We start from the raw sequence: 25,036 nt of genomic DNA, 5'->3' as shown, positions 1-25,036 counted from the left end.
TTTGGGACCCAGGGGTTTCCTTCTCCCTCTGGAGTCACTGATGATACCAACAGCCCCCAGTCCCCAGCCTTTGGACAGCCCATGCTTACCAGTATTTCCATGGTGGGGGTAGGTGTGCCTGAATTAATTTGTGCCCCTCCTCCACCTTCCCCCACCTCTCAAAGCGACTAACTTCTCTGGCTTCAGAATCAACTGGGCTGAGAGACTAAGAGACATGGACAGGAGTGTGGTGGTTAGGGGGGGGGGTGGGGGGTGGGGGAGGGAAGGGGGAGAGGGGGGAGGGGAGGGGGAGGGGTACAAAAAAAACTGGATAGAGGGTGACTGAAGACGATCACTCTTTGGGTGATGGGTATGCAACAGAACTAAATGACAAGATAACCTGGAAATGTTTTCTTTGAATATATGTACCCTGATTTATTGATGTCACCCCATTAAAATAAAAATTTATTTATAAAAAAAAATAAAAAGAATCAACTGGGCTGAGTTATCATGGTTTAAGGTGGGAAATTAGGGGATAGTGAGATAGGGAGGGTAGGCACTGGGAAAAATTCCACCTGGTAGTGAACTACCACGTCAGGTGTGTGTGTGTGTGTGTGTGTGTGTGTGCGCGTGTGCGTGCGCGCGAGCGCTCTCGTGGCACAAATATCTCACTTTTCCTCCAGTCCTAGGCCCCTTTCCGTCGCCCTGCTAACCGTCCCATGGTTTTCTTAGAGAGAACTGGGCTGGGAACAGAAATGTTAGGATCTCTCGGGTTCAGGTTGTGGGTTTTACTTCACGGTTCCCAGGGGGCACGCAGCAGGGACTTGCTGATGGAATAGGCTGTGTAAAGTGGTTAATGCAGAGTTGGGGGGTGGTGTGGTGTGGATACTGCTTTTCGCTTCCTTCAGGGCTCCGTTGACGTCTCCCTTCCCCACCCCCGAGCTTTCAGCTTCTCAATTCTCTCCAAGTCTGTCTATTTCCCACCCCCATTACGGCTCCCCAGCTTCCTCCTCAGCCCCCGCAGTTCCTTTGCTCCCGCAAATTGCAATCCAGGGAAAAAGCCCTAACGCGTTCTCCCGCCCCAGCTCCCTAGTCCCATTGGTTCCCTCCCGCCCCTGCAGCACCTGGCCCTCCCAGTCAATCGATTGGCCAGCGGCCCCATCAATCTTCGTCTGGCTGTGCTTACGTCATCCTGCAGTAGAGGGGATGGGGTGGGAATGAGAGAGAGAGAGTGAGAGAGGGAGGGAGAGAGAGAGAGAGAGGGAGAGAAGAGAGAGAGGGAGAGAGAGAGAGAGCGAGGACGCCGGGTTGGAGAACGAACGGGAAGCCACTGCAAATCCCCCGCTTCAACCACCCAGGTTGAGGTCTGCCCAGGTCTGCTCCATGAACTAGTGTGGGCGGCAGACTCCCTTCTCTCTTTGCCCTGCTGCCCGCTCTCTTCCCTCCCCTCCTTAGAGATCCCCTGCATCCCTTCCCCAAGGTGCAATAAGCAGGCTTGAAGCTCCCAGGGGATAGCGACCGCCTGGCCCTGCCCTGCCCCACACCACACCATACCATGACCCTCTTGCTGCTGCCCTTCTTGCTGGCCTCCCTACTTCCCTCCAGCTCCTGTAACAAAGGTGAGTGAGGTGGGAGGTGAGGGTGCTAAAAGAAGGGCATCAATCAGGACGATGTGGGCTAAGGGTGGGCAGGAGCCATTGAGGCTCCCTGGCACAAGACAGGTGTCTTCTTCCCACCATCCCCCTTCCCATCCGTTTCCTCAGACATGCCCTTGCTCCCTTCCTTTGCACCCTCCTTGCCGCATCCTCCTGTCTGGTCCATCTCTACCCATGTGCTTCTTTTGCTCCTATTTGGTCCTTATTCGCATCCTGGGGTTTCTGTCTCCACCTCCCAGTTTCTCCTGTTGGAGATAACTCAGGTCTCAGGACTTGCCCTGAGGGACGATATATATATTTCTGGGTGGTTCTCCACGTTCACTGGGGTGTGTCTGCACTAAGGGTGTGCGGCAGATCCATCTGGTTCATCTCCATCCCATCTTGGGGAGAAACTGTTCCTCACAGTTCAGCAATTCGGAGCACGTATGTTTTGGCATGTTCCTCTGCGTCCATACCCTTATGCCTGCATGCAGCTGGGCTGTGGGTTACCAGAGCTGCCCTCTCTGGCAGACAGCAGATAAATTCAGCTGGCTGAGGGCAACAGAGGAACCAAGAGAGAAGGAGGAAGGGAGGAGGTGGGGTACCCGGTAGAGGGCTCAGGTAGGTGGAGAAAGGCAAGGAAGGGCAGAAGTGGGAGTGTGGGGGGAGCTAAATGAGTGGTGAGAAGGAAAGCTGAGATGGAAAAGGGAGAGGAGGTGTGGGAGGGGGATGAGAAGGGATTGGAAAAGGGTAAAAGTGGAGGCAAAAAATGAGAGAGAGGCATGAAAGGGAAATGAGGAAGAACAGATAAGAAGAGTAGGAGGGGGAGAGTCAGGGGAGGAAAAGACAGGGAGCCTGGCAGTGAGTGAGAGGAGTTGGACGCAAGGAGGTAGTCTGTGGCCAAGAGGAGAGGAGCCGGGTCAGGGGTGAGCCGTGGAGAGGATGTCCCGCTCTGGCCTTGCTGTGTGCGGCCCGCCATCCTCAGTCTCTGACCTCAGCCTGGCTTTTTAGCCTCCTGCTGCTTCCTGTGCTGCCTTCTGAGCACCATCTTGTGGCTTTAGCCTCTGCCACTAGAGAAGGGGGTGATGGTGGTCATCAGCAAGAAAGGGACAGGCTTTCACATGCCAGAGGGTTTTTGGGGAAAAAAAAATGAAAATCAGAATTTCTTGCTCATCATGTCATATGGGGACAAGTTTCCTTTGGTGACATCCTTTTGGATGATGTCCTCCTTTGCCATGTCCCCGCTGATGGGCCATCATGAATGTGCGTTGGGAGCCTGGGGGTTGGCATGATAGGATTAGATAGAGCAGGCAGTGGAGGTTGGTTGGAAGGTGATGCAGAAAGGGAGGGGAAAATGCTGTGCCTTCCCTCTAGCCTCTTACCAGGCTGGAGGGAGATTGGTCCAGACAGGAGGCACCGTTGAGCTAAGTCTGGTAGGAGATGGGGATATTTAGAGGCTGAGTGAGTCCCATATCCACCCGGAACTGGTTGGTGGTTGAAGGAAAGTAGGGTGGGGTAAGCAAGAATTGAGACAAGTCATGAGTCTATATATAAAAAGTGGGGTTCAGGGAGTGTGGGATTTGGTGGCTTTGATGGAGAGACATAGAAATGCGTTAGATCTAAGTGTGTTCTCTTGGCTGTGGGGGTGAGAAGCAGGGAGGAGATTTGTTATGTTTCTAGGCCAGCTCGATAATCCCTTAGGATGTCGGCTCTGCTGGGTCCAGTTATTTGGCATTGATTCCTCTGTTCTATCACTGCCCCTCTCTGTCTCCCTCCCTCTGTCCTATATATTTTCTCTTGTTTTTCCTCCTCCCTCCACTCTGGGAGAATGGCCTTGGTTGGGGCTTGGCCGGAGGAGTGCAGAGGGGAGGGATCAGGTGAAATGGAATGGCGGTGCTGGGGAGGATAGACAATCAATATCTCAGGAACCTTTTAGATCTTCTTTTCCTAATCTCAACTCTGCCCTTCATCTGTCCCATCTTTTCCCAGGGTCTCCTGATGACCCACTACTGTTCCCTGGACCCTCAGTGTTTATACCCCAGCACTTGAAACCCCTGAAGAAAATTCTCCACCTTCTGGCCATGTTTCCCAGGGGAGAAACGGGACCCCTCTCTCCGGGGCAGGCTGTTGCCATGGAAACTTTCTATCCTGCCATAGGAGAAGGCTGTGACCTCCCTTAGACCCTCTCACTTCTTTAATAGCTGATTTCTTGTCCTCATTTTTTTTCTGCCTGCAGGTGCTTCTGCAGGGTTTGGAAAGGGTAGTGATATGGAGTGTGAGTTTGTCTGAGTCAAGGACAGTTGTGTGGGAGTGGAGGGCCAGCTCACAGGTTCTTCCTTTCCTCTCCTTGGGGGGGATCAGCCAACAAGCACAAACCATGGATCGAGGCGGAATACCAGGGCATCGTCATGGAGAATGACAACACGGTACTGCTGAACCCACCACTCTTCGCCTTGGACAAGGATGCCCCCCTGCGCTATGCAGGTAATTGGAGTTGGTGGATGGCAAGGCAGGTAGGACAGAGAAAAGTGATTGGGAGGGCAGAGGGCAGGGGAGGAGAGGGGAGGTCCTGGGAGGGAGAGCAATAAGGAAGTGAGAAGAGGCCTTGGAAAGTGGAAGATGAAGTACACTCAAGGAGCTGAAAGGGCTGCACTGAAGCTGGTGTTTGAGAAAAAGCAGCGGGAGAGAAGGACACGGCAGGCAGGGGTTAAATACATCAAGATTTTGCCAGATCTCAGACCTGGTGCCCCTGAGAGGTTGTTGCTCAGGAAAACTGGCGTTGGAGCTGTATGCTTGACGATTATTGCTTTCCCATGTACAAAGAAGGGACAGGGTTTGGCAGGAGAGGTGATGTGGGAAGCCGAGGCAGGGAGGCTGGACGGAGGTGCTGGAGGTGGGACAGGAGCCTCAGCCTCCCCTCCCCTTCATCCAGGTGAGATCTGTGGCTTCCGGATCCATGGGTCTGGGGTACCCTTTGAGGCTGTGATCCTGGACAAGGCAACAGGAGAGGGGCTGATCCGGGCCAAGGAGCCAGTGGACTGTGAGGCTCAGAAGGAGCATACCTTCACCATCCAAGCCTATGACTGCGGCGAGGGCCCCGATGGAGCCAACACCAAGAAGTCCCACAAGTGAGGAAGCCCCTGTCCCTTCCCCTGCTGCAAGGTCTCCTCCCGCCTTTCAAGCCCCCCATCATCCTTTATCTGTGCAGTCATTGAATATCCACTCCTCCCCTCTCTGTTTACAGGGTTTAGGGGCAGGAGACAGAAATACATAGTAGAACTCAGTGGGATCTCATCCTGGCTCGGCCTCTAATGGCCTTGAGCAGCATGCTCAGCCTTTCTGGATCTGCCTTTCCTTCCCTGTAAGAAGGGGATAATAACACCCGCTTCTTTAGGTTTCTGTGAAGATGAAAGGGGATGGTTTGTATAAAAAGCATGCTCCGCAGCGCCTGACTGATGGTAAGGGGCTCGGTGCGTGGGAGCAGTGAGGATGAGGAGAACAAGGAGGAAGAGGGAGGAGCACACTCAGCACACACCCAGCTTCTTTCCTACTGCCCCACCGGTCCCTCGGCAGTGTGCACCACACTCACACCGTTACCACATACACAGTGCTCTGGGCGAGGGTGGGCAGGAGGTGGCTACAGCATGAACGGGACTGGGAGCTGGGACTCCTCTGAATGGTCCCAACTTCTCATTTGAGAATGGACAAAGATGGGTAGTCAGGATTCCTGGGCTGCTAAGAAGCATTAGAAATAAACTGCTCTTTGTGACTCAGTCTCCCGTTTGGGGATAGGACCTTTGCCTCCGGGCCCTGGGTCTGGGTGCCTGGATCTTGGCTAGGGACAGGGCTCAGCACAAAGGGCTTAGCCCTCGCTTTGCCGGCCCCACTGGGGCCTGGGCACGGAGAGGCTACAGCCGACATGCGTATTGTAAATGTGTTGACAACAGGCACTGCTCATCTGTGTACTGCTCATGCAAGATGACTAATGGCTTTTGTACAAATACTGTTTCCTTTCCCATGGTTGGTTTTTAACTTTGCTTTTACTTCACATCTTCCTTGATTATTCCATTGGATCCGACTGTTGTGAAGGAATGACCTGCTGGACATGAAATCCTTTCTTACCCCTCATTTTGGTAGCCCCAATCTATAGCATTCTGTACAGAAGCCATCAAAATCATGTTGATGTCACCTGGGGTTGTCCCTACCCTTCACAGCAGATAGCCTTTCCTTAGCACGCTTCCCTTGAGGTGCCTGGTGTCTGGGAGCGGTGCCCAGGCTCAGGGTCAGACTACCTCCCTCCTGCTCTGATTTCCTGTCTGGATTCCTGTGTGTGCCTCTCTTGGGTCTCTAGTACGAGGTTGCCTGACTTGTTCTCTCTTCTCCTTCCGCTCTGGCATGTGCAGGGCGACTGTGCACGTGCGGGTCAATGATGTGAATGAGTTTGCCCCCGTGTTTGTGGAGCGGCTGTATCGAGCTGCAGTGACTGAGGGCAAGCTGTATGACCGCATCCTGCGGGTGGAAGCCATTGATGGCGACTGCTCCCCCCAGTACAGCCAGATCTGCTACTACGAGATCCTCACACCCAACATCCCCTTTCTCATCGACAATGATGGTGAGTCCAGCTCCTGCCCACCTTGTGCACTCACATCCCTCGGACACCCCAGGACTGAGCTGTTCACTTCTCTGCCCTTCAAATTTTCAGGCTACACCCTCCTTCCCAGATACCTTCATTCTAGATTCCTGCTTCCCAACTAGCTCATTCCCACCCCCTTGTCTCCCAAGGCTTTTTCTAGTGCTCCTGACCCTTCTGTCTTCCCCTGACCCCACCCCAGGGAACATTGAGAACACTGAGAAGCTGCAGTACAGTGGTGAGAAGCTCTACAAGTTTACAGTGACTGCTTATGACTGCGGGAAGAAGCGGGCAGCAGATGACGCCCAGGTGGAGATCCAGGTGAAGCCCACCTGCAAACCCAGCTGGCAAGGTGAGGGGCCCTGCTCTGTGACTCATCTTTGAATTACCTTTCACCTTCATCTCTCTTTTTTGTTGCTTTTGACAGTCATGGGGGCTAGGCTAGGAGTCAGGGGAGGGATATTTGGGTGCAGGCTTATCCCTCTTTACCCTGGACGGCCATTTTAGTAAGAGTCCGAGATTGTCAGTGGAATGGCAAGAACAGGATGGATGAATAGGGGTTGCCTTCCTCACGATCTCTGCACTGCCCTCTTCCTCTCGCCCACACAGGCTGGAACAAAAGGATTGAATATGCACCAGGTGCCGGGAGCTTGGCTTTGTTCCCTGGTATCCGCCTGGAGACCTGTGATGAACCTCTCTGGAACATTCAGGCTACCATAGAGCTGCAGACCAGCCATGTGGCCAAGGGCTGTGACCGAGACAACTACTCTGAACGGGCACTGCGGAAACTCTGTGGTGGGTGTATAAACCCCCCCCCCCCCCCCCCCCGCAAGCTCTACATGACCCTTCTCTGCCTCTTTCACAAGAATCTGCCTTGTTTCTTTTTATACCCATCCACAGGTATACATATGCATAGGGGTTGTGCCATGTAGTTAGGGGTTGTGACCCTAACAGCAAATAAATATGTTATGGCTAAGATGCATGGTTGTAGCACAAGACAGTCACCAGATACATTGTGGAACAATGATAGGGAGAGACAAACAGGTGGAGAATGAGTTAATTGGAGAGGTAGTCCCCAAAGATAGGTTTATCCTTTCTTTTCATTGAAAAGCTGGAAGAGGTGGCAAGATGAACTGTAGGAGATTTTTTCTCATTCGTCGTTGGGGACCAAAAGCCAACAGGGTCTTTGCAGTTTAGATTTTGGGGGGACAGAGGTGTCGGGAACTGGCAGTAAGCTGACAGTCTGCCCAAATCCCCACCTCACTTGTTCTGTGAAGTTGCTAAAGGCTATTTTTTCCCACATTTTCATGTTAGCTATGGTGCCGGATTGTTTATATTAGTCCTATCCCCCATGTCCCTAGGAATGACTGGAGGCAGGTTTTTTTTTATCCTTTGTTTTGTGAAGTTAAGATGTTATGTATGGTGGGGGTTTTCTGCACTTGGTAGAATTCTTGGGATGCCTTGGAAATGTGACTCTGTTTTAGTGAGATCTTTGATTTGCTAATGGCCTCACTTTGCCCTATAAATAAAGCAGGTAGGGGGTGGAGGCTTGCTTTTTGCAGGCTATCTCTTGCATTGCAAAGAGACCTCCTGAGCCCATCCTTTCTTTCTTTAGGTCTATTTTCTTAATTCAGCACTGTTCCCACTCAGGACCTGGAATTACTAGCCTCACTGGTTCACGGCAATCAGTCTCTCGGTCCCTGCCTGCGTCTCATTTCCCTATTTGCTGCTGCTCAGCTCTGACATGTGTGTGTTCTGGGGCTTCTGCAGGTGCTGCCACTGGGGAGGTGGACCTGTTGCCCATGCCCGGCCCCAATGCCAACTGGACGGCGGGACTCTCAGTGCATTACAGCCAGGACAGTAGCCTCATCTACTGGTTCAATGGCACCCAAGCTGTGCAGGTGCCTGTGGGTGGCCCAGCTGGGCTGGGCTCTGGGCCCCAGGACAGCCTCAGTGACCACTTTACCCTGTCCTTCTGGATGAAGCATGGTGTAACTCCCAACAAGGGCAAGAAGGAAGAGGAAACCATCGTGTGTAACACTGTCCAGAACGGTGAGCCTTCCTCAGGGTGCTGGTCTGAGAGTGGGGAAACTGGCTTCTTGTCCTGGCTCTGTCACTGTCCAGCCTGTAACTGTGAATGGGTCGCTTCCTCTCTCTTCACTTGTAAGATGGCAGTGCTAGGTATGATACTTTCTGAGAGTGTGATTTACTGCCAATATGACAAGCTGAGGTCCTCCTACTCTCCGAGTGCAGTGGGACTGCTCCCTGCTGTTCTCCCTTGCTGTTGCCCAGTCCCCTTGCACCAGTAGACTGTCCCGTGAGTCTTCTCCTATTAAGGCCCTTTCATTGTGATGGAAAAGCCTGGGTTGTGGGGTGCACCATTCTTTCTCTTCTACCCTCACCCCATTTTCCTCTTATAAGGGCTAGTTGGCTCCATCAATAAGTATGCCTCTTCCCTCAACAGCAGTGACATGTCCTTCTGGGAGAGGGGTGGGAGAGGCTTGGCTTGACCTGCTCTTTCATTTCTGCCACTTCTGTGAGGTCACCAGTGATTGTCACCAGTGATGTTTGTATTAATCAAAGGACTAGTAATGATCTGGTGTGTGTGTGTGTGGGGGGGGGCAGGCTAGTGCATGTCCCTTCTCAGCCAGTCAGAGTGCCCAAGAAGCTCTAGTTATCACCTGATATGGAGTGTGTGCATGTGAGTGTGTAAGTATGTGTATATGTGTTGGGAGGAGAGGACTGGTGAATGCAGGAGAGAATGCATGAGAAGATAAAGAGAACCCAGTGTCCTCTCCCTCCTGGTGCTTTGACCCTGCTCTTGCCCCAGGCCCTGTGTGTGACCCCCATCCCCATCTTTTCCCTTCAGAGGACGGCTTCTCCCACTACGCCCTGACGGTTCATGGCTGCAGAATTGCCTTCCTCTACTGGCCTCTGCTTGAGAGTGCCCGCCCGGTCAAGTTCCTCTGGAAGCTGGAGCAGGTGAGGCTGGGGCCAGAAAGGTGGGTGGGTAGAGCTTACTTGCAGGGAAGGAGGGTCCTAGGGCAGGGGTGGGCATTTTTTGGCCCTGTGCCCCATCTTTTATTCTCCACTTTCTATTCCTAACCACTATGTCCCCATATTTCCAAAGTTTGTCTTGTTCTGTATTTCCAAAGTTTGTCTCCTACAGAAAGCACTCCTGGATTAAAAGGAAATAGGGAACAAATTACTATTAGCATCAAATGCAACCAATCATCTTTCCCCCTCCCCTTGTTTTATTTCATCTCTTTCTGATCTAGAGCCTTCACAGTACATATCTCTGACTCTCAAGCAGTTAGCATGTTGTAACGGTAAAATAACTAATTCTGAGGTATCCAGATTGGGTCTGAGTCTTGTCAAGGGAACTTACCAGGCATGAAAATTTGGTTAATATGTCTAAACTTCAATTTATTTAGCTATTAAACGGGGCTAATAAGAATTCTATATTCCAAGGTTGTTGTAGGATTAAGTGATGTAACAGACCTTTATATAGTCATCCTCACTTAATGACAGGGATACATTCTGAGAAATGCATTGTTAAGCAATTTTATTGTTGTGCAAACATCAGAGAGCACTTAGAGAACCCTAGATGGCAAAGCCTAGTACACACCTAGGCTGTATGGGATTGCCCATTGCTCCTAGGCTACGAGCCTGTACAGTATGTTACTGTGCAAAACCACACGAGGGTAAACCAAACACATGAGAGAATGATACAGTCAAGACACACAGTGAACAGGAGAGGTTGAGGCTGCTGCTGGGGTAACAGTTCATACTGTTTTACAGCAAACTTTCTTTATAAGTAGAAAGAGTATACTTTAAAATAATGATAAAAAAGTATAGTATAGTATATACATAAACCAGTAACATAGTCATTTATTATCAAGTGTTATGTACCGTATGTAATTGTATGTGCTATACTGATATACATCTATTGGTGTAGTGGGTTTGATTACACTGACATCACCACAAACATGTGAGTAATACATCACACTATGACGTTAGGATAGCTACAGTGTCGCTAGGTGACAGGAATTTTTCACCTCCATTAGTCTTATGGAATTACCATTGTATGTATGGTTGACCAAACTTTATTCCATGCATGACTGTGGACTGAGAAGGACTCTATACTTAATAATTCTCATCGCTGTTATCCATGATGGAGGGGTAAATAAAACTGGACCAAAAAAAGAGTAAAATCTGCTCTTGAGCCAACTGCTGCGTTCTTCAAGCTAACCACAGGACTAGTGGGGACTAATGGGTTCCCATCTCCTATTTTTCTCACAAGCCCTGGTGGAGTGGCCGATTAAGCAAATGGCTGAAAAAAGGCAGGAAGCAGAAGAGAGAGAAAGGGAAACAAAGGCTTTGAAAATCCACAAACTGGATAATTGAGGGCTGTCTACAAAAGCTGCTGTTTTTTTTCTGTTACTCTTTTAAAGAGATAGGCTGCCATTTGCTACTTCTTCCCCCATGCTGCTAATATTGGTAACATTACCTTTCTACTTTCCCTTTACTTAGCCCTATTTATTCAACAAATACTTATTAGGTATCAATTAAGTCCTTGTCATTCTTCTAGGTTCTGGGGAGCCAGGGGAGTATGAGCTGGAACAAAATCTTTGCCCTCATTAAGCTAACATCTTAGTGGAGATAGATGTTTAGAAAGTAAGCAGACATAAAAAAAAAAAGGATAAATGCTCTGAAAGGACAAGGAAGAGACTGGCATAGAGAATGAGGGGCAGCAGAGATTGGGCAGCTCACCTTGCGTTGGATGTTCAGGGAAGGCTGACTGAGATGAAACGTAAGCTTAGTCCTGTAGGATGGGAAATGGCTGTGAGGAGAGGGTATTCTTGGCAGAGGGGAAAGCAGATGCAAAGGCCCTGAGGTGGGAAAGAACTCTGCATGTTCCAAGCATAAATGATTTTGTGAAAAATTGATTCACAAAATAGTGTGTTACTCCTCGTAGAAATATGAATAGCTGTAAAGATTTACCTGTGCTCGCCTGACCAGGCGGTGGTGCAGTGGATAGAACGTCCAACTGGGATGCGGAAGGCCCAGGTTCAAGACCCCGAGGTCGCCAGCTTGAGCGCGGGTTCATCTGGTTTGAGCAGAGCTCACCAGCTTGGACCCAAGGTCGCTGGCTCGAGCAAGGGGTTACTCGGTCTGCTGTAGCCCCCCCCAGTCAAGGCACATATGAGAAAGCAATCAATGAACAACTAAGGTGCTGCAACAAAAAACTAATTTTTGATGTTTCTCATCTCTCTCTGTTCCTGTCTGTCCCTATCTATCCCTCTCTCTGACTCTCGCTCTGTCTCTGTAAAAAAAAAAGAAAAAAAAGATTTACCTGTTCTTGCTTTGGTAGCACATTTGCTAAAATTGGAAAAATACAGAGAATATTAGCATAGTCCCTAAGCAAGGATGATATGCAAGTTTGTGAAGTATTCCATATCAAAAAACAAAATTTACCCAAAGAGTGGAATTTAGGTATTAGGTTGGTTGCCTGATAGAATTTTTGCACGGATCTTATTCCTTGAGCTAGGCAGGCAACAATTCACTAGTAAGCCCTGATATAGAATGGGAAATATAACGGACTGTCCCTTGATTCCTAGGAGAAGGGGAGCCATGCCTCATGCTAGTTCCTTGAAGAGGAAGTCACTGAGGGATTCTTGCCCCATCTTACTCCCCCAGGTCTGTGATGATGAGTGGCACCACTATGCTTTGAACCTTGAGTTCCCCACAGTCACACTCTATGCTGATGGCATCTCCTTTGACCCTGCCCTCATCCATGACAATGGTCTCATCCACCCGCCCCGAAGGGAACCTGCTCTCATGATTGGGGCTTGCTGGACTGGTAAGTCCCTGAGCTTCTCAGCAAAGGCACTGAAGGTTGGAGCCTGCAGTGGCACAGGGTTGGTGAAGGAGCAAGGGCAGCCTGACTGCACGTTGCTGCGCATCCTTGCAGTTGGGCAGGGTGACTCAGAAGGAGGCCCCCAGGAGACCGCAGCCCCTGTATCTCCCTAGTCAACTGGGCATCGCCTCTGACTTAGAGGAATTGTTTTCTTAGGCATTCCCAGAATCTTTCTGTCACTTCAGCTGGTTTCCACTTCGTTCCATCACAGCGATGATGGTTTCCACAGCCCTGTCTGTTGTTGGAAGCTATCAGCCCTTCAGAGTCATTGGTCTTCCAACTTTTAAGCTATTTCTGTCATTTTTTTCCCGTCTGGGAGTGTGTCTGTGTCTGTGTGTGTGTGTGTCTGTCTGTCCAGAGCCCTTGTGTTTCCTCAGCAGCATATTTGGGAGTTTGTCATACCAAGGCCTGAGAGATTGAGACATAACAAAAGAAGGGTTGGGACTCACCTGAGCTATTGCAAGTCCTGCAAGGGCAGGTCAGAGCAGGGAAGACCTCTTCTTCCTCTCCATTCAATCTGTCCTCACAACCTTGAGCTCACTGCCACTTAATTTTTTTTCCTCCAGAAGAGAAGAACAAGGAGAAAGAAAAGGGAGGAGACAACAGTACAGACGCCACACAAGGTACTCTGTGTGTAAGAACTGGTGACCAGGGAGTTTTCACTTTAACTTTCTGCTCTGGCTCCCTTTTTCACACCAAATCCTGCCCAGCCTCGGCACTTACTGCTTCTCATGCCACTAGGGGGCAGAGCCTCCAGAACTATAGCAAGGCAGGGTTTCCTTGGAGAGTTAAGGTCCGATGGAGCTTAGCTGGATTCTGGGTGTCCCTTCCTGCCTACAGAGTGAGGTGAAGGAGATCTCTTGCTGGAACGCAGTAGCCACACAGCAGGGAGCTCCTGTGCCTCTGAAGCTCACACACATTCACCCTGGCCTCCTTGCATGCCACTGAAGGTGCCCTGTCTTGCGATCTCCTCCTTTTTCTCCTTTTCTCTCCTCTTTCCTCCCTTGGTCTTGCTTTTCTTCCTCCACTTTCTTCCTGTCCTGGAAGCTTCTGCTTTTCATGCTTCTTCTCCCTGGTTTTATTCTCTTTTCTCTCTCTGCCTTCTCCAATCTCCCACTTAGCTTCACTTCCCTCTTTCTCTTCTTTCTTTCTTTTAGCTTCCACCTTTCTTCTTTTCAGTTTTCTTTCTCAAGCTTTCTGCTCTTTCTCTCATTTCCCTTTCTCTCAGTCCCTTTGCTTGTTCTGTTCCTCCTTTCTTCTCACCTCCCATCTGCCCCTGTGTTCCTGCCCTAGGAGACCCCTTGCCGATCCACCACTACTTCCACGGCTACCTGGCTGGTTTCAGCGTGCGCTCAGGCCGCCTGGAGAGCCGCGAGGTCATCGAGTGCCTCTATGCATGTCGGGAGGGGCTGGACTATAGGGATTTCGAGAGCCTGGGCAAAGGCATGAAGGTATAGCCCCTTTATCCAGCCCTCTCCTTCCGGGCATGCCCCCCTGTCCCCCACCCATGTTCCACCTCTCTACCTATACTCCCTTCCTCTCTTGCCTCCTGGGCCTGCTCTCAGCTGTGTCTGTGTCTGGGGCCCAGGTCCACGTGAACCCCTCGCAGTCCCTGCTCACCCTGGAGGGGGATGATGTGGAGACCTTCAACCATGCCCTGCAGCATGTGGCTTACATGAACACTCTGCGCTTTGCCACGCCTGGCGTCAGGCCCCTGCGCCTCACCACTGCCGTCAAGTGAGTGTGGGTTGGGGCGAATATATCACAGAGCAGAGGCGGTCAGACCCTTTGGCTGTCAGGATGCCACTTTAGGCTGGGCACACCTCCCTCACTTAATGGACGGGAAGATGGGTCCCCAGAGAGAACACTTGACCTGCTCAGTTGACATAGCCTGGGCTAGACTAATTACCCAACAACTGATTCATTATTCTTTCCACTAAGCCACACTTCCAGGATTTGTGTGTTTTAATCTTATCTGCTGATATGTAAGGTGGGACAAGGTGCTGGATTGGGAGCAAGGAGAGCTGACATTAATTTCGGCTCAATACTAATTGCCTGGAAGATTTTGGGAGGATAGTTCTAGTTGCCTTACCTATTTTAACCTTGATTCATCAAGCTCTTGCAAGGTTAGACTGGATGGTCTAAGTGTGGGGGTTGGCAATCTATGGCCCTGGGGCCAAATCTGGCTTGCTGCCTATTTTTGTAAATAAAGTTTTATTAAAACACAGCCGCCCTGGCCGGTTGGCTCAGCGGTAGAGCGTCGGCCTAGCATGCGGAGGACCCGGGTTCGATTCCCGGCCAGGGCACACAGGAGAAGCGCCCATTTGCTTCTCCACCCCTCCGCCACGCTTTCCTCTCTGTCTCTCTCTTCCCCTCCCGCAGCCGAGGCTCCATTGGAGCAAAGATGGCCCGGGCGCTGGGGATGGCTCTGTGGCCTCTGCCCCAGGCGCTAGAGTGGCTCTGGTCGCAACATGGCGACACCCAGGATGGGCAGAGCATCGCCCCCTGGTGGGCAGAGCGTCGCCCCTGGTGGGCGTGCCGGGTGGATCCCGGTCGGGCGCATGCGGGAGTCTGTCTGACTGTCTCTCCCTGTTTCCAGCTTCAGAAAAATGCAAAAAAACAAAACAAACAACAACAAAAAAAACACAGCCATACTTGCTCATTTGCATATTGTTTGTGGCTGCTTTTCCACTGTGATGGCAGGGCTGAGTAGTTGGGACAGAGACTGTATGGATGAAAAGTGAAATGAATTACTGTCTGGCCCTTCACAGAAAAGGTTTGCTGACCTTTGAATTTTAAGTGCATGATTTTGAATTCTTTAAAAAGAAAAGTTATACATTACTTCAAGGTGTAAGTATATCTGGAGTTTAAAGATAGAGATTACTGGAGAGGTAACGAAAGCATAATAGGTACGGACATAGAGTCTATTATTAGTTTTTTCACATTAAGCAAATGCCATAAAGCAGGGGTAACAATAGACTCTAACTCATGGAATTGTTATGATAACTGAACGACACAGTCCAGATCAAATGTCTGGCAGAGTGCCTATTCTGCAAATGTTGGCTCTTATTATAAAGGAATTTTCACCCCTTAGTATGGTTTATGGGGCAGTATTTAGGAGATACTGCCATCTAGTGGGTGGATTCGTCAGGATTCTTGAGTAAGTATTGGTTCTCCCTTCCTCTGCCTGTTTCTCCGTAAGCTGTATGAAGATAAATGCCTCTGGACTTGTCCCTCTCCTGAGAAAAGTAGTTTAGAGAAGGAAGGTCTCTGAGCCCTAGACAGTGACTGGGTGTGATTATCAGGCCTCACCCTTAGAGCGGTAGAAGGTGGGTGCGGGACCTTTTAGGAGGTGGGCTGCTGGTCTGTGGTGTGGTTATGGTATGAAGCTGAAAGCTGCAGGTAAAAATGAAGTCATGTGGGCGCAGATCAGAGCGGAAGATGTGCCCACCATGTTCAAGTCAGAACTCAAGTCGGTGAAGAACTGTCATCCAGTAAAGAAGGACTTACTTCCCTCTCAGTTGGCCAAGGACCAAATCAGAAGGGAGGGCTCTATCTTTTAGCTTAGGGTGGAGTTCTGCAAAGGTCACCCCTCAGCGGGAGGAGTTGACACCCTCTTCGTTGATGGGCTCATCTGAATCCTACGTGTGTGCCCAGGAAGAGGCTTATACAAGGGTTGGGAACTGACTTTGGTCCTCTAGTACAGGAAAGGGGCCCAGTTTTCTTTCTGAGCCTAAGAAAGAGAGAACTTTCTTTTCTCCATTTCTAGGGCTTCCATGTGGTTGCTTAGTGCTGCCCTAAAACTTCTTTGAGGTTGTGGGAGAAAATACAGAGGTTTTGTGCATGAGTGTATGAGTGAGTGAGACAGGGAGGGACAGACACCTGCCAGCACCTCCCTTCCTCTGATGCATATCCTTGCCCTGGTCCGTGTGGCTTCCCTAACTTCCAGTGTTCAGTTCTTGGGCCTCTGTCCATTTAAAACCAGGTTTATACAACTGTTCAGTGAATGCATGTTTTCCCTAAGGTTTTTGTTTGTTTGTTTGTTTTTCAGAGACAGAGAGAGAGTCAGAGAGAGGGATAGATAGGGACAGACAAGCAGGAATGGAGAGAGATGAGAAGCATCAATCATCAGTTTTTCATTGCGACACGTTGGTTCATTGATTGCTTTCTCATATGCGCCTTAACCAGGGGCCTTCAGCAGACCGAGTAACCCTTTGCTCGAGCCAGCGACCTTGGGCTCAAGCTGGTGAACTTAGCTCAAACCAGATGAGCCCGCGCTCAAGCTGGTGACCTCAGGGTCTCGAACCTGGGTCCTCCGCATCCCAGTCCGACACTCTATCCACTGCGCCACTGCCTGGTCAGGCTCCCTAAGGTTTTTATATTTATTTTTTTAATTCTTATTTTTTAAAATCTTTTTCTTAGAAAGCCCATCTCCTTGTGGCATTAACCCAAGAACAGATGCTATCCCATCTTTTTCTCTGGCTTCATCTTTTTTCCATAGCTCTTGAATTTCTACCAGCTTGCTATAACCTTGACCTAGAAGCTCTTACAGCACCTCAAAAAACAAACAAAAAAAAAGAGCTAAAGCTGAAATAATGAACTTCAGTGCCCAGACTACCCCCTTCCCCTGAATTCTCTGTCTGTAACTGTATCTCTGTCCTTGCAGTCCCGGGATGAACACCTCTGAGTTATCTTGGGTTCCTCCTTCCCCTTCTCCTCCATGCCCATCAGTTCCCAGGTCACCCAGATCCCACCTCTGTGCCACTGTCTGGACTATGTCTCCTCCTTTTCCATTTCTGCTGTTACCACTCCAGCCCAGGCTCTAATTCCCCTCGCCTGACCTATTGCAGTAGCCTAACTACTACTGGACCCACCTGTAGTATTCTAACTTCAGTTTACCTTCTTCCCTGAAGCTGGCTTCGTGATCTTAAATCAGAATTTTCATCCTCACACATCTCTGATGAAGAAGACACCAATGGCTTTGTTTTGCCCACTACACAAAAATTGCACTCAAAGCTCTCAGACATCTGGCCCTGACCTTCCTGCCTGATGCTCCCATACCCACCCTGAGTGTGCTCCTCAGCTCTGTGATGTAGAGTCCTCCTTCCTTGACAGGATAGCTCACTCACTCCTTTTCTTCTTTTTTTTTGATTTTGAGGGTGCATTGATTAAAACTGGGGGAAGTGAGACAAGGAAAGGCTCATGATAGAAGAAGCAAAAGGAGAGCCTATGTGGGGCTGCTCTGGCTCACTGGAAAGTCAGAGAAGAGGGGGCCTCGGAGACAAGGTCAGGGGGTAGGAGAGCTGCCAATGCCCGTTGCTCCCCTGGTTGCCAGTCTCGTGGGGTCCCTTCGGGTGTAGGAGATGCACGGCTGTGGGGGAAGAAAGGCATGGGCATGCTCCCAGGAGGGAGGGCACGTGCTGCTACTTTTCTTGATTGTCCTTGCCCTCCCTTGCCCAATGTCCTGTTCCCATCAGAGCCAGGAGTAGTCTCTCCCTCTCTGAATTCTCATGGGTTTTTGTTTGTTCCTCTCAGGTGAGAGTGGCCACGCTTGCCCTTGTTTTCAGGTTTGTGTGCCGTATCTAATCTCTAACGTGATCACTGGTGCCTTCGGATTGGGGCCATCCTCTTGTTCTCTTTTGTGTTCCTTTCGATTGCTCATAGAAGTGGGAATGTCTGTTGGAGCCTGTGCTCCCAGGGTCAGCTGGGGCTCTTTTCCAAGAGGCTTTGATCTGGGCCCTTAAGGAGTAGGGCCCTAAGATTGCTTAGGGCCCTACTCCTCATGACACAGGAGCTCAGTAAGCCATGGGTATCAGTCAAATCAGGAACTCGGAGCTCATTATGTCTACTGAGGCTTCTTCCCTTCTCTCTTTTGGCTCCAGCCGTCGAGCTGGGCATGCTCAGGCATGCTAATAATGGTCCTCTTAGCAAAATCAGTTCAGTTAGCACAAGCATGTGGACCATGGGCCCAAGCATGTGGACCATGGGCTCTGCCCCTTAATTAGCAACTCCCTTATGAAGACTGCTTGTTCAAGGGGACACTTCTTTATGCATAAATTTGTTCAGTGCAAACCCAAATGGTGGCTGCGGTTTAGTGGAAAGGTTGTGGACTTGAAATGAGATAAGCCTCGATTAAGACACATCTTTATTTCTTTTTTTCATTCTTTTCTTCCGTCCTTCCTTTCCTCCTTCCTTCCCCCCTTCCTTCCCTCCTTCCCTCCCTCCTTCCCTCCCTCCCTCCCTCCCTCCCTCCCTCCCTCCCTCCCTCCTTCCTTCCTTCCTTCCTTCCTTCCTTCCTTCCTTCCTTCCTTCCTTCCCTCCCTCCCTCCCTCCCTTCTTTCTTCTTTCCTTTTTTGACAGAGACAGAGACAGAATGAGAGAGAGGGACAGACAGGAAGGGAGAGAGATGAGAAGCATCAATTTTTTGTTGTAGCTCCTTAGTTGTTCATTGACTGCTTTCTCATATGTGCCTTGACCTGGGGGCTACAGCAGAGCAAGTGACCCCTTGCTCAAGCCAGTGACCTTGGGTCCAAGCCAGTGACCATAGGGTCATGTCTATGATCCCATGCTCAAGCCAGCGACCCCATGCTCAAACTGGTAAGCCTGCGCTCAAGCCAGATGAGCCCGTGCTTCAGCCGGCAACCTTGGGGTTTTGAACATGGGTCCTCCACATCCCATTCCGATGCTTTATCCACTGTGCCACCACCTGCTCAGGCAAGACACATATTTCTTATGTGGCCAAGATGCTTGACCTAAAAGTTTTGCTTTCTTATTCATATTCTACAGCATTGAAATAAAGTTAAATGAAGTAATATGGATAAAATACTTTATAAACCAGTAACTACTGTGAGAATTATTATTAACATGGGCTGGGGCTAGAGGGCTCCTGGGAGCGTGTTCCTGGGATGGTGCACTGTTGGTTGATTTAGCATGACCGAGTGTTCTAGGGAGAGTTTGTATTGGCACCAAGATCAGTGAGGCTTCCAGGGAAGGTGGAAGCAGGTCTAAGATAGTCAGATTAGTTCCCTACCGAAGTGTGTTACTTTGAAGGTTAAAGGGAATGAATGGAAGACTCACCAAGGAGGAGGACATCTTTTGATAGGTCCCTGCCCCCCTTTGTTGTTGAATATTTAGGGGCACGTATCTGCCAGATACTGTACTAAACACACTTAAAAACAATAACCTCCTGGATAGAGAACTGTTTATATATGTGTGTATGTACATTGTTATAAGCTCAGCTTATAAAATATAGTTTGATAGATGTTCTATAATCTTGGGGTAGGGTATTGATGATGTAGTCACCCCCTTACGTCAGGGTTGCCTGACTTTCTGTCCTTGATCTTTCCTGTAGTGGCGTCCTCCGAGGAGACGGATGTTCCCTCCAGCGTTGCTATGGGGCGGTAGTGGTGGTGGTACAGAGATACTGTCCCCCTTTCCTCCTCTCACCCTCCCTATGTGGGGTGCTCTATGTGGAGGCGGGAGCCCAGAGGGATGAAATGAATATTGATTACAAGGGAGGAGGTTTTGGGGTTACAAGCTGTCTCTCCCCATTTCTCATATAGGTGCTTCAGTGAAGAATCCTGCGTCTCCATCCCTGAAGTGGAGGGATACGTGGTGGTCCTCCAACCCGATGCCCCCCAGATCCTGTTGAGTGGCACTGCTCACTTTGCCCGCCCAGCTGTGGACTTTGAGGGATCCGAGGGGGTTGCCCTGTTCCCAGATCTTCAAATCACTTGCTCCATTTCTCACCAGGTGGAGGCCAAAAAGGATGAGAGTTGGCAAGGCACAGGTAAGGATGACCTCGGAGTGATCTCATTCAGGGAAGGGGTCCCTAGCATTAGAGTGAGGGGGAAAATTGGGCTGGATGTGAACGAGCAACTTCATCCTGCATTTACTGGACTAGAACCACTTACTATTAGGAAGAAGAGCCAGTAGGAGGCCCAAAAGTGTATGGAAATTGTTGGGTAGTGGTGTTCTTAAAATTGATGCTGACTGCTCTCTGGGAATGACCCTGGAAGGGGAGGAAGAGTGGCCATGAGGTGGGCCTTCAACTCTGTCTGACCCAATTCCTGACTCTCTCTAATCCAGTGACAGACACACGCATGTCAGATGAGATTGTGCACAACCTGGATGGCTGTGAGATTTCACTGGTGGGAGACGACCTAGACCCAGAGCGGGAAAGCCTGCTCTTGGACATGGCTTCCTTTCAGCAACGAGGGCTGGAGCTCACCAACACATCTGCGTACCTCACCATTGCCGGTCAGTGAGCCCAAAGGCCTGTCTTCTTTTTCTGTGTGTGCTCCTCCCCATAATCTGGGAAATACAAAGGTCCCCCTTCCAGGCCCAAGGATGTGGCCAGGTGACGTTTTGCACTTTCCCAGCCTGAAAGATGCTTTGGCTTCCAGGTTGCTGCTAGAGGAAATGTATGGAGGTTGAGGCTCAAAACGGTCCTTTCTCCCTGCTTCCCTCTACGGCCTGGCTCACTTACACCCTTCCTTAGGCTCAGTTTTCTCTGACTATCTTCCTAATCTTCTAGCTCTTTGATACCAGCCATTCTGTCTGTCTTCCATCTCATCGATCTCACGTCCACAGCAGAGCTTTCAGTTAGAGATGATCTAACTAATGGTCATGATTTGAGGACTTCCAAAGGAAGCCTGCTCTTCTTCAAAGACCCTCCACAAGGGAGGATGGGAGCTGATAGGCATAACCAGTCCCCTCCCGTTTCCATTCCCTTCCAGAGCCTGCCTGATGACTTCTGTGTTTCCTCCTCTCTCCGTTTCTCTCCTGCCTGCCACCCTCCTAATGTTTGCAGAGTCTCCTGATTTCCTTCTCTGCACCCCTACTCAGAAGCCACAGAGCTATTAAAGGAGAGCGGGGCAGGAAATGCAGTCTGTCCCAGTCAGTTAGCTCCAGGTGGGGGGTGGAGGGGAACATCTTGTCTTCTGAGAGCTCAGGTCCCATCTCTGTGGAAGGGTGGGACTAACCCATTCTAGGCTGGTGAGAGTCAGAGAGAGAGAGTCCAGCCCTGGGCCTCTTCACTGGCTCCAGCACCGAGCTGCTTCCTCCTCCCCCAGGGGTGGAGAGCATCACTGTGTATGAAGAGATCCTGAGACAGGCTCGTTACCGGCTGCGACACGGAGCTGCCCTCTATGCCAGGAAATTTCGGCTGTCCTGCTCGGAAATGAATGGTCGTTACTCCAGCAATGAATTCATTGTGGAGGTACACAGAAAGTCTCCTTCCTTCCATGCTGCCCTCCACTGGCGAGGGGCCAGGGCAAAGTGGACTGAAACCGATAGGGGGTGTGAATGACAATTACAGCAGGAGGACTCCTGGACTCCGGGACCCGGTGGAGGGTGGGGAAGCAGCAGCTGTGGGGCAGAGGTTCAGAGATGGCTTGAGAGAGGTGGTGTTGGGCCTGGGAAGGAGTGTGTGCCCACCAAATTCTCCCTTCCCAGGTCAATGTCCTGCACAGCATGAACCGAGTTGCTCACCCTAGTCACGTGCTCAGCTCCCAGCAGTTCCTGCATCGTGGTCACCAGCCACCTCCCGAGATGGCCGGACACAGCTTGGCCAGCTCCCACCGAAACTCGAGTAAGTAAGGCTGTGCGGGGTGGGTGGGTGGGTGTTGGGGGGCTGGGCTGGGCCACGCATCCTCCCGCTCCACCTTTGGGAGAGGAGGGCGGGATAGCTCAGTGAGTTCCGTTCCCTGTGCCCGACGGCTGTGTTCCAGTCCCTTTGTCCCCGTGGATCATTCACTTTCCCTTGTGAAGAATCTGAACTTTGTGTCACTGTCGGGGTGCTCATGCTTGGAGTCACAAAGTCAGTGTGGGCTTTAGGCAAAACCTTCGTTGTCCCCGCTGCCCTCCCACAACAACATCAAATTAACCCTGGGCCTGGGGATCCTTGGTAGTGAAGTTATCAGTTATTTTTTAAGCACCTATTATGTATTGTCCCAAAGTACTATTAGGAACATAAAAGAATGATAAGATACATACAATCCTTATCCTCAAGGGGAAAGTTGATGCTATTACATATGTAATGATGTGCTATTTACAAAGTCATTAGACTGTTTCTTTTTTTCTTTTCCTTTTGTATTTTTCCGAAGCTGGAAACGGGGAGGCAGGCAGACAGACTCCCGCATGCGCCCGACTGGGATCCACCTGGCACGCCCACCAGGGGGCCATGCTCTGCCCATCCGGGCGTCGCTCTGTCGCGACCAGAGCCACTCTAGTGCCTGAGGCAGAGGCCATGGAGCCATCCCCAGTGCCCGGGCCATCTTTGCTCCAATGGAGCCTCGGCTGTGGGAGGGGAAGAGAGAGACAGAGAGGAAGGAGAGGGGGAGGGGTGGAGAAGCAGATGGGCACTTCTCCTGTGTGCCCTGGCCGGGAATCGAACCCAGGACTTCCATACGCCAGGCCGACGCTCTACCACTGAGCCAACCGGCCAGAGCCTAGACTATTTCTAAAACAAAATATGCAAACATGCAAATATTCAGATGGAGTGCTGCCCTTCAGAGCAGTCTCATTCCCTGGCCGTGCCCCTTCACCAGTGATGCAGTTTTTTAATTCCCAATTTAAGATTTGCTTAATTGTAGAAAAACTAGAAGCTACAAGTATAAAGAAAAAAAATCAGCCATAATTCTATCACAGAGAAGAAACTATTTTTAATATGGTATATTATGTGTCAATTTTTTTTCTATACCTATTGTTTTTCTTTTTACCAAGTTGGGATCCATTTATTTTGTAACTTGAGATTTATACCAAAACAAAATGAGTCTTCTCCAATATTATGAAAAACTGCAAAATGAGTCCGATGTTGCTAAAAATGGTTTTTAGAATCCTTTTTTAGATTGCTTTCAAGCTGATGTAGGGGGATACATTTATTTTACTTTACTTTTTTGGATACACCTTGCTTTGGGCCCAGTTCAGCATTACCCAACTTTAGCACCCACTTCTGTCAGAGTTGGCGCTGGATGTCATTTTATGTTGTCAAACATTAAACCCATTCTCACAGGGCACAGATTTGTCACTTTTGAACAAAGTCAAAAGGTGTATCACAGGCTGTGAAGGCAGTTCCTTAAGGAGCTCCAAGAATGCTTTCTTGGAAGAAGCACATGGTTAGCAAACACCACCCTGCAAACAGCCCTCCCCTCAGTATAAGAATAGCAAACACATCAGTGTGTGCCAGGTGCCATGCTCGTGGGCTTCACACATATTAACTCATTTAGTCATTACAAACAACACATGGAGTAGAGACTACAATTATCCTCTTTAAAGGCAGGGAAATGGAAGCCCAGAGAGGTTAAGAATCTTATCCAGGTCACACAGCCAGAAGGTGATAGAGCCAGGATTCAAATTCAGGCAGCAGTTGCAGAGTGTGTGCTAACCATTGCTTTTCATACCCTCTCCATTTATGTTTGATACTTTCAAAAACTATTATTAACCTTAATACTTTATAGTTGCACCCAATTTGGGGGAGTTTGAAGGGCTTCCCAGGGCTTCTTATTCAGTCTGGCTCCCTCTCCCTGGGCAGCGGCCACTACTACGCAATCCTTTGTGTTTCCTTTTCCCAGGGACTGGCTGGCTCCCTACTTCCTTTTGCAGAAGCCTTTTTTTGGGGAAAGATTTTATTTATTGATTTGACAGAGAGAGAGAGCAGAGGGGTGAGGAGCAGGAAGCATTAACTCACAGTAGTTGCTTCTCTTATGTGCCTTGACGGGGCAATCCTGGGGTTTCAAACCGGCGGCCTCAGCACTCCAGGTTGACACTCCATCCACTGTGCCACCACAGGCGGGTTTTACTGTGTGTTACTGTGACGCACTGTGGCAGGGCAGATGGAAGTAGGGCTGAGGAGGGAGCACAAGGCATAGCCCAGTTGCAAACATTCCAGGAAGCTTCACTCGGTCTTTAGTTGGTAGAGACGAGAGGGAACTAAACCTGCTTTTGTTAAGGAGAGCCTCGAGGCCAGCTTATTTCTTCTTGTGACTCCCTAGCTCTTTCTCTAATCTTTCCCTGGGAATGGGCCCACTCAACCTTGTCTGGGTTGGATGCTAGATCCTGCTACACAGATTAGGCCAAAGGTAGAGCCGGATTGGCATTGTTGCTGGACCTGTTGAGATTTTCAGTTTTTGTTTTCTCTGGTATGAGGTCCTGGCGGCCAGAGAGGGGGTGGTCAGGCTAATTACGCCAGAGCTCCCTCCCCTCACCCTCAACCCCCAGCTGCCTGGAGGTGATTGTAAGTGCTGCCCTTGCTTCCTCTCCCCATTCACTGTTCTGAGATGATGTCTAGGCCAACCAAGCTTGCTCTGAGATCCTAATAGAGAGCTGCAGCCTGCTTTCGCTTTTTCTCTTATTTTGGCCCAAGTATTGTGCAGAGTTCATAGTTCACCTGGGATCACTGGTGATTGACATCTCCTGAGCTAACCAGGAGATCCACTTCATAAAACCTGGTCCATATGTCTCCTCACAACGGTCCTTTCCCTACCCCTCCCAACCCCGAGAGTGGTGTTACAGAACTATGGCTTTGCAATGTTAAATTCCTCCAGCCATGCAGAAGCAGTAGGAGATACTGTTTTTTAGTGGACAGGAGGTTGATTTTTCTGAAGCTCCCAAGTGCATCAGGAAACAGGTCAGTATGAAGAGGGGCAGTCAGGGAATGCTTTGTGGCACACATAGAGTTTGAACTTGGACCTTGAAGGGTAGAAGGGATTTTGCATGGCCATGAGAAAGAATGAGAATTTGAAAATTGGGGTAAGTGGTTGGCTTAGGGTGATCACGGTTAGGGAGAATAAAGTTGGAGAAGGGTGAGACAAAATGATAAAGACAATATTTATCTAGTCATCCAAAATTTTGATGCATGTCAGAGTCCCCTGG

General features: G+C 49.9%; 1 protein-coding gene and 1 non-coding gene across 3 annotated transcripts in view; both read left to right on the top strand.

The window, feature by feature from the left end:
* Positions 1-1,189: 1,189 nt before the first annotated feature.
* Positions 1,190-25,036, top strand: part of CLSTN3 (calsyntenin 3) — a 28,896-nt gene continuing 5,049 nt past the window's right edge. The window contains exons 1-17 of one of the 2 annotated variants that reach the window (XM_066357815.1): positions 1,190-1,353; positions 1,460-1,598; positions 3,975-4,097; positions 4,546-4,741; positions 6,017-6,225; positions 6,446-6,595; positions 6,853-7,038; positions 8,014-8,295; positions 9,113-9,225; positions 11,944-12,106; positions 12,730-12,786; positions 13,457-13,614; positions 13,752-13,900; positions 19,726-19,952; positions 20,252-20,422; positions 21,238-21,383; positions 21,620-21,755. In XM_066357815.1, coding sequence (XP_066213912.1) covers positions 1,535-1,598; positions 3,975-4,097; positions 4,546-4,741; positions 6,017-6,225; positions 6,446-6,595; positions 6,853-7,038; positions 8,014-8,295; positions 9,113-9,225; positions 11,944-12,106; positions 12,730-12,786; positions 13,457-13,614; positions 13,752-13,900; positions 19,726-19,952; positions 20,252-20,422; positions 21,238-21,383; positions 21,620-21,755 — 2,530 coding nt within the window. In that variant the 5' untranslated portion in view covers positions 1,190-1,353; positions 1,460-1,534. Of the gene's footprint in view, positions 1,599-3,974; positions 4,098-4,545; positions 4,742-6,016; positions 6,226-6,445; positions 6,596-6,852; positions 7,039-8,013; positions 8,296-9,112; positions 9,226-11,943; positions 12,107-12,729; positions 12,787-13,456; positions 13,615-13,751; positions 13,901-19,725; positions 19,953-20,251; positions 20,423-21,237; positions 21,384-21,619; positions 21,756-25,036 lie in introns of both variants that reach the window. The other variant, XM_066357813.1, reaches the window with a different exon arrangement.
* Positions 11,606-11,708, top strand: LOC136390269 (U6 spliceosomal RNA). Its single transcript, XR_010748694.1, has one exon. It is a non-coding gene; the product is annotated as a U6 spliceosomal RNA (small nuclear RNA).

This window comes from Saccopteryx leptura, chromosome 1 (assembly GCF_036850995.1).
Source record: "Saccopteryx leptura isolate mSacLep1 chromosome 1, mSacLep1_pri_phased_curated, whole genome shotgun sequence".
Lineage (NCBI taxonomy): Eukaryota > Metazoa > Chordata > Mammalia > Chiroptera > Emballonuridae > Saccopteryx > Saccopteryx leptura.
Note: the sequence above shows the minus strand (reverse complement) of the source record. Positions and strands in the feature narration are given on the sequence as shown.